This window comes from Notothenia coriiceps, unplaced genomic scaffold (assembly GCF_000735185.1).
Source record: "Notothenia coriiceps isolate Sejong01 unplaced genomic scaffold, NC01 NC01_scaffold00022157, whole genome shotgun sequence".
In the NCBI taxonomy this organism is placed as follows: domain Eukaryota; kingdom Metazoa; phylum Chordata; class Actinopteri; order Perciformes; family Nototheniidae; genus Notothenia; species Notothenia coriiceps.
This window is the reverse complement of record NW_011354858.1, coordinates 43930-52290: the sequence shown is the minus strand read 5'-3', so window position 1 is coordinate 52290 and position 8361 is coordinate 43930. Positions and strand designations below refer to the sequence as shown.

Below are 8361 nucleotides of genomic sequence, written 5' to 3'. Positions count from 1 at the left end.
CCTCAGTGACGTTTCTTCCGCTCTGCAGAGTCTGGGGGTCAGAGGTTTGACCTGTCAGTCAACAGTTGGGTTTTTCTATAACAATGCTAGTCCTGAGCCTCAGAGACTAAATTAGCTCCTTAAAGTCAGCTGTGCAACACCTGTTACATCTTTACACCCCCCCACCCACACAACTAAAGCTACAAAAACACGAACAGTCATTCAAGAACCAAAGACCCTTGAGGTCCAACTTTTATTTAGGGCGGATATTTTAACAATACTGAAATAATGGCCTTTGACATAAAGATATTTACATGTGCTTTGTCAAATACAAAACAAATCTTTAACAGCACAGGTCCAAATAGGAAACTTTTGAGGACAAAACCACTGCATACTCTGAGTAGTGAAATCAACACCACCACATTCAATCAGATTTAATGAGGCATCACAACGTTAGAACAATCAGATATTTGTACATTATTCAAGGCTTGGTTAACTTGTTGTACTTCAGTCTGAGATTCCTCCTTCAAATCCACACACAACCCCTCAGAGAGATCTATGATACAGGATGGAAATAGGAGACAAATAGTCCAGAGACAGTCCAGTTGTAGCCTACTTCCAGGAGCCAGACTTGCCTTTGGCACTGCGGGAGGACTTTGCTACTTTGGAGCCCCTCTGGTGATCGCTCACTCGGTTCCTCAGCACCGCGATGTCGTATTTCTGCTTCTTCAGCTTCTCGGCCAGCTCGAACTTCTCTGCGTGGAGCTGGTGGAGCCACTGCCACAGGTCCTGGGCCTTCTCCACCAGCTTCTCCTGGTTCAAGTGGTCGATGTTGAACGGCTTCCTGCGCTCCATCAGGGCCTTCTTCTTCTCCTCCCGCGCCGTCAGCTTCTTGCCCTTCTTCTGGTCCACCTTCTGCAGGTAGCCGCCGAAGGACTTGTTGGTGAAGATCATCTTCTTCTTGGCTTCCTCGTCGGCGCGCAGTTTGGCCGCCTCCTCCTCGCGCCTCGCCTTCTCCTCGGCCAGGCGTGCTTGCCGCTCGCGGTCCTGCTCGGTGCGCACGCGTTGTTGCTCCGCTCTGTCTGAACGGCGACGCTCGATGCGGGTACGAAGATGGATGAGGTCTTCCTCCTCCTTCTGGCGGGTGGAGAAATGGGACTCGATGAGGGTCTGGAGGTCATTGAAGTCTTTTTCTAACCTCTTGCGATGAAGGTCGTCAAAATCCACCTTCTCACCGTCAGGGAGTTTCGGAGGAGCGATATTTGGAACATAAGTAGTTTTAGGACGCCATTTGGAGTCGTCCTCTTGCTCATTTTCCTCCGCAGGCTTCTCTTCCTTCTCTGCTTCATCCTCCTCCTGATGCTCCTCTTCAACTTCTTCCTCCTCATTCACCTCCTCCTCTTCCTCTTCCTGTTGCTCATAGTCCTCCATAATCTCCTCGGTGTCAGACGTGATGGTACGTGGGAGGTTTTCCAGGGAAGAGAAAGCAGGATGAACACCAAGACCAGCTGGTGTTGTGCACACAGGAGATGAGTGGGGTCTCGGGCCTGAAGAGCGGGGGGTTTTAAAGGTTTGCCTTCACCATGTGACGTCAGGCGGACCAAAGTCTCCAGAGTGTGGGTCAGAAGCAGGGCGGATTTTGAGACAGATGGAGGAGTCTATTTTCTCCTCACCAAACTTCAGACTTACTCTTTCCCCCCCCCCCGTGTTCATACTCTGACCCTACAGCGCCTCCTCATTCCTTTGTAAGGACAAGATGAGAGACTATTTCAGATACACAACAGATGCGCACACACACTGGTGCTTTCCAGGCCCAGAATGCAACACTTAGTATCATCAGGAACAAATAACATTCATACTTTTAGAGGCCCACGGAGCCTCTGGTGCTGACAGGAGACAGAGATGTGGAATCTGGTGTTTAATAGAGAACAATGTAGATTAATTCATAGATATTTGACCCAGAGCTGCCTAGGCTTAGTTGAGTTATTTCCAAGAACTTTGTGGGTGGGTAAACACAAGGCTAAAAATGGTGCTGTTGCCTTTTTTCTTTGTGGAGAAACTCAGTCTTACAGATTTGACAATACAAATCAAGAAATGTCATTCCTTTAGTCGAGGACAGCCTTAATAGCGTGCACACATTAGGGGACTTATCGTTCTAGTTCTAAAGCCACTAAACTGGTGTTTAAGAAGTTCCATTAAGAAAGCACAATGCAATCTCTTAAGTGCGTCAGAGCTGGTGAGGATTTTAATGACGGGAAGCTGCAGCTGTCACAATATCCAACGTGAGTCATACACTTAAATATCCTGCACCCTGCAGCCTTAACAAAATAACCCTGTAAAGCTGGCATCTCTTGGCAACATCTTGTGCTTTTAATGCAAAAAAATGATTTTTGAAGTGACAAATAAGTAAAGCTGTGAGCAACATGAAGTTAAGTAAACAGTATTATATGTTGTACAGTTTTGTATACATCTAAAAACATTTTTGTAAAGTAACCATTGTTATAGCAGTCATTTGAATGTTCGGATAACAAATGTCATTTCTGAAAGAATAAACTGCGAAAAGCCCCACTGAAGACCTCAGTAAGAGCAATGCCGTTCAAGATGAGCTCTACTGCTCATCTTGCACGGCCATGTCTCCACTTTGGAATGTAATTAAAACATTCTTGCTATTAGAGGCTTTCAGCTTTCAGCGCTGTGTGGATTAAAGTGTAATTGCTCCAACGCTGCAACACTTAAATGTCGATGTCAAGAATTTATGTTTCCAAGTTTTGAGTTATCAGTGAAGACTGAAGCGCAGTTTGTAGAGGATGAGATAACTGACGGAGAGAGACAGGTGCTCTGTGTCTGAGAGTCCCAATGAAAGAGTTTCATACGCCTCCTTGGGAGGAACTTCCTGACGGTAGTCTTCTACATGTACGTGGCAGACAACACGATAACATAGAAATACAAATCTAAAAATACTCCATTACAAGTCCGGAGTTCAAATTTTAGCCAAGTAAAAGTACATTAGTGTTGTGATGCCTATTAAAAGGTCCCATGGCTGTGTTATCCACGTTAAACACGTCTGTGCACTACAGGAGACAGCAGGTGGTTCCTGTATACTCAAAGCACTCTTAGTGGTGGCAGGGGACAACTGTGTCCATCAGCAAAGAAAAGCAACACATTATCCATGCTATAAATACCAATACCCTCTGCTGTTTCATAGTGTCCGAAATAAACAGATGAGTAAAATGGATACAGTTCAGAAACTCTACTCTTTCAGTAGTAGAACTCAATGAAAAAAAACTATAGAGATGGGTTTATTTTACCTTTATTGGACGTTTTACCCTAACTTCTGATGTTTATATAAATATCCTTACTTTATCTTTAAATTAACATTCTTACCTCAACTTTGTATGTTTTTATATTTTTATTGTATTCCAATCTAAAAAGGAGCAGCCATCATGAAATCCATTTTCTAGCTGTGATAAAGTATTTATATTCTGATCAACCAAGAAAATGTCACTTCAAAGTCCCTTTTTTTTAATCAAATTGAAGTCCTTTAATAATGTGTTTCTTTTGTACTTGGTCTTAATTATTGTTTGTGTAAAGTTATTCGCCTTGCAACTCGTCTTATTGTTGAAAATGTCTATTTACACACAAAACAACTTGACTTGCATTGATCCAGAGTAAAGCAGTCATTTGTCATGTCCTAATGAAGCCAGTGCTTTCCCCCAGATGGAATAACTTTAAACTTTGTTTAAACTTTATTTAGTCCAAAAGAGTGCCAATCATGGAAGAAGCACTTTGGGAGGAAACACTTGGCACACAGCGGCCTCTTCTGGTTGGATGTATGCATTACACTATTCCCAGTTTAAATTATTGTTTGTCACCATTCCTGTCAAATTAAGGACATTCATTGACCGTGCTGATTCATATTTATAGTTTGTAGCATATTTAGCTAAACCGATTCTAATATTACTCATTAATGATGCACCTTTTTTTTATAGACACTTTATCAAAAATATTTAACAGCTTATGTATGACCTGACACAACTGACCCATTGATGCACCATAAAATAATACATACATGGCATACACTAAAAATACAAATGGAACAGGACTAGAGAAATAAAATACATTGTTACTCACCCATCAGAATCACATGCAACCCTACATTTGGTTGCAGAAGCCAAGAGTGAATGAGCAGCTATATCCCTGTTAGCCAATCGTGTCTGCTGGACCCAAACACAGATAAAGACGAGCAGGTAGCAGGAACAACGCAATAACTTAATTGACAAAATACTAACAGACTAGAATCTAAAAGAAAATAGCTGAAAACTACAGGTGAGGTATCCGAATTTCAAACAAAAAAGTAACTATAAACCGAAAAAAGGAGCAACAGAGCAGGTATTTGTAGACCCTTTAGCTGCTGGGCCAATGGGACACAGGGGGAACGAATTAGGGCGGGTCAGGTAATCAAATTGGCGGGAAAACAAACACACGAAGGCAAGAGGTGAGTGTCCTTTCAAAATAAAACAGGAAACAGAAAAACCTGAAGCCAAGGTTTTGACAATTTCCTCGAAAACTATGTTATTTGTTGAAGAGATGTGCATTTTTAAAACAGATATACTCACATGTGGGCAGTTTTTTGTGTGCCCTCTCATTAACACAAAACTTTGACAAAGGGACATGTTCAAACATATTTTAAAAGAAAAATAACACACAAAAGACAATGAAACAATAAAACACAATGAAAAAGGATGTGGTTCCTACTAATTCAAATGCTTAAATAATGTGTGAAAATAACCATTACTATCCTCCTGTGTGGACTCTCATGTGTGACTTCAGACTAATCCCTATAAATGTGATTTAATTATAAATTAGACTCAAAGTATTATCTTAAAAACTTGAGAACTTGGCTTTATTGATGTGAAATTCCCCAGCAATAATACATTGTCTACTGAACTTTCTGGTTGTTGTTTTATTAGAAATCAGGTAGATATGTTTATGATGTTTAACACCGCCCCCCTCCGGGCTGCACTCACATGTCTATCATGTGTTTCTGCTCTCTGACTCCGCCCAGCTCCCCCTCTCATGTTATGAAAGCAGGGCAGTCTACACATCGGAGTCCTCTGGCTGAAAGGCTCGAGTCGGAAGCTGGTAAAATGAGCTGTTTTATCATTCTTTTTCCACACAAACACATTTTCTCAGTGTGTTTTCTTCGACGCTGTCATAACGTATTGCATGCGTTGTCTGTCTCTAGTGTGGCACTGGTTTTACCATAGCCTATGCAAGATAACAGCCCTCATATAACATGTTCTGTGCATTGTGCCAGCACTCAGAACACAGTGTTCCCTCTGTTTGTTCCAGCCTCTGAATACTGAGTGAGAACATTCATGATTCATGCATTTAAGTTCAACTTTACTCTTACATTACATGTCTTAATTATATTTTAAATGTTCTGATATCTTTATTTATTTCCAGTTATATGACTGTGTAGTGTGTAGTGGCCGTATGCATGTGTCCATGAAGTCATAAGGGGTCATAACTTAAGTGTTCATTTTATAGTTTCTTTGTGTCTTAGAACTAAGTCAAGGATAAAACAACACATTATTTGATGTGTTTTTTCTGACTTTAATCTTTTAGTTTCCTTCATGGCTTTTCTCTTCTTACTATTTCTTATTTAAAGATTCTGAAATGTAAACATTTGCTGGTTGTTGGGGGGTTGGGGATCCCCGATTACTCCATTTTATAGTGGAATTTACATTTTGTGTACTATTTAACAACAAATATATATTTTAGGCATTTTCAAAAATAAATGGGAGTAATCTGCATCTGTAAATGGTACTCAGTAGTTAAGAAGTTTAGATTTTTTTCATTATTTTGAAATTCTTACGATTCAGAATCTTAGTAGATGCAAATGTTGATTCTATAAGGAATCCAATTTTTCCTCCATCCCTTTTCTAAAGGTCTACGGTGTTCACTTTGATGCACTTATACCTTCTATTTTCTAACTAGTTTTTGTTCTCCGTGCAGATCCACTATGCTTCGTGTCACCACTGCCTCCCTGTGCTCCTACTGCCAGAGGATAAGGCTGCTCGTCCCTAACTCTGCCTCAGCCTTCACAGTGACATCCCCCAACAAAAAACCTGAGAACCAGCTCACCGTGGACTCCCTCTACGAGCTGTCGGTGGACATCCGGAAGGTTCGCAAGTTCAAAGCCTGGGTTCTGTCTGAGAAATCTTCGTATGTGTCTGAAACGGCTGACGTGTTGAGGGACATGGGGGCGGACACAGCAGTGATCGCTCTCATCCTGGAGACCCACCCTGAGGCGGTCCTCTGTCGGCCCGAGGACGTGGCCGCTCAGCGGGACCTCTGGGTGTCCGTGTGCCCCAACAAGCGTGAACTCATGGGGATCATCGAGAAGTTTCCGGCCTCCTTCTTCACATTGACTCACTATAGCAACCAGCGGGACAACATCCTCTACCTCCAGAGCCTGCACCTCAGCAACAGGATCATCGGAAAGCTGATGGCCAGCGCCCCGCAGAGCTTCAGTCGCCCCGTGGTGCTGAACAAGGAGGTCATCCACACGCTGAGGGAGACCTACCTGGACCTGGGCGGAGATGAAGGCAACCTGCGCATCTGGTTGCAGAAACTCCTCAGCCAGAACCCGTTCATCCTGCTGCGGCCGGCTGAAGCCTGGAGGGACAGCCTGGGCTTCCTGAGGGAGCAGGGCTTCTCCACGGAGGAGCTCCTCGGCCTGGTCTCCAGCCTCCGAGCCTCCATCGCAGAGCTGCGGCCTGAGTGCATGCAGCAGGCCCTCGCCTTCATCGAGGAAGCTTTCGAATGCTCCAAAGACGAACTCAAGGTAATTGTGATCCACTGCCCCGCCATTTTGTACTACTCTTTACCAACGCTGGTGGCTCGGTTTCACGGACTGATGGATGTTGGAGTGAGCATGGAGCAGGTGAAAGAATCTCCAAACGTCCTGGAGCTCACCACTGAAATCGTGCTTTATCGCATCCAGAAGCTGGCGTCTTACGGGTACGACGTGCGCTCCGGCAGCCTGGACGTTGTCGTGGGAACCAAGAAGGACTTTGAGATGAGTTATGGAAAGCTGCAGCTCCGGCAGCAGAGGCCGCTCTTCAACCCCGTAGCTCCTCTCAGATCTGCTGAGGACTGAATGACAGAATTTATCGATATGCTGCCATTGCACAGTATGAGGAAAATATGCAAATAGTTGTTGAATATCGCAATAACGATTTTTTTTTTAAAAAGATAGAAGTGTGCTCTGTTCTGGTGCTTTCAGTATACTTAAGTAAAACGTCAAAATGCATTATTGTTTTATTGAACAAATTGAACTGCACCAAAAAAAAGAATGATAGCTACATTTTAAAGTGCAATTTTCTACTGAAACTACTCAGTATAGATGTACGTTGATGTCATGGTGATGACTTAAAAATAGATATCTTGCGCATTCCTAGTTGCAATATGCTGTTTATAAAGTGATTGTATTGGCGGGAAAATTTTATTTGATGCTGATTTTGGGAGGGGTTTACAAATTCATCATTCTTGCAAGACACAATAAAGAGGGAGGCAGGTTCAAGTAAAAAACAAACCTTTAGCAATACAGTTGTTTCTGTTGAGAACAACTTTATTATGAAACTAATACCTCTCCGCCTGTGGCCTTCATTATGCTGAGTGAAGATATGACACTGTTTCAACTACAGAAAACCACCAAGTACCGTATCTTCTGTGACAACTGTTGGAATAGTGAAGCGTGGAAATGAGTGCCGTCCTTGTTAATCAAGATGTACTACTGTACTTACAAAATGATTGTGGTTACTGTGCAATAATAAATGGCACATACAGTATAACTATGTATTTGTATTTTCTTTTATCGTTTCGGTGTTAAAAAGCTGCTTTTCCTATCAGACTCAATTAGAAAAGTCAATATTCAGGGAAAACCTTTGCATGTACTGTATGTGTTGATGTGTAGAGTCAACAGCGCAATGGTATTACTAACTATAACCTACAAAAGTTGCATTTGAATAGGTTTGCCAGATGCCGAAATAAGACACTTATTCCAGTTTTTTCTAAAGGTTAAACGATTTACAATTCGTCAGTTCTACATTTAAAGAATAGACTTAAACCATTTGTATAGTTAATCAAGTTTATTAAAGAAGCAGTTCTCTCTAAAAAAATAATAATAGATGGTATTTATGTAGCTTCTCATTGTGCTCAAAGACGATTATGTAGTACACTTATTGAGGCTTATACAAGGTGGCAGATTTGAAGAATATGTATTTCTGTCGGCTTTTTTCAGTAACAGTTGATCTGGCAACAACTTGATAAAAACACTGATATGGCCTCTGCAGTGTTGATGTTAAAATCAGTAGC

The 8361-nt window shown here is 42.1% G+C and overlaps 2 protein-coding genes across 2 annotated transcripts; one reads left to right on the top strand and one right to left on the bottom strand.

Moving 5' to 3' along the window:
• Nucleotides 1-233: 233 nt before the first annotated feature.
• LOC104953789 (troponin T, cardiac muscle isoforms) lies at nt 234-1559 on the bottom strand. The gene has a single exon (XM_074112256.1). It carries the CDS (start codon nt 1408-1410, stop codon nt 592-594), a length of 819 nt encoding a protein of 272 aa, XP_073968357.1. The 5' UTR covers nt 1411-1559; the 3' UTR covers nt 234-591.
• Nucleotides 1560-5050: 3491 nt separating this feature from the next.
• Nucleotides 5051-7838, top strand: LOC104953788 (transcription termination factor 2, mitochondrial-like). Its single transcript, XM_010780796.1, has 2 exons — nt 5051-5121; nt 5998-7838. The coding sequence occupies exon 2, from the start codon at nt 6005-6007 to the stop codon at nt 7142-7144; it is 1140 nt and encodes a 379-aa protein (XP_010779098.1). The 5' UTR covers nt 5051-5121; nt 5998-6004; the 3' UTR covers nt 7145-7838.
• Nucleotides 7839-8361: the final 523 nt, after the last annotated feature.

Excerpts from the sequence above, each read along its gene's own strand:
- LOC104953789 (XM_074112256.1), bottom strand. The coding sequence starts at position 1,410 with ATGGAGGACTATGAGCAACAGGAAGAGGAAGAGGAGGAGGTGAATGAG.
- LOC104953788 (XM_010780796.1), top strand. The coding sequence starts at position 6,005 with ATGCTTCGTGTCACCACTGCCTCCCTGTGCTCCTACTGCCAGAGGATA.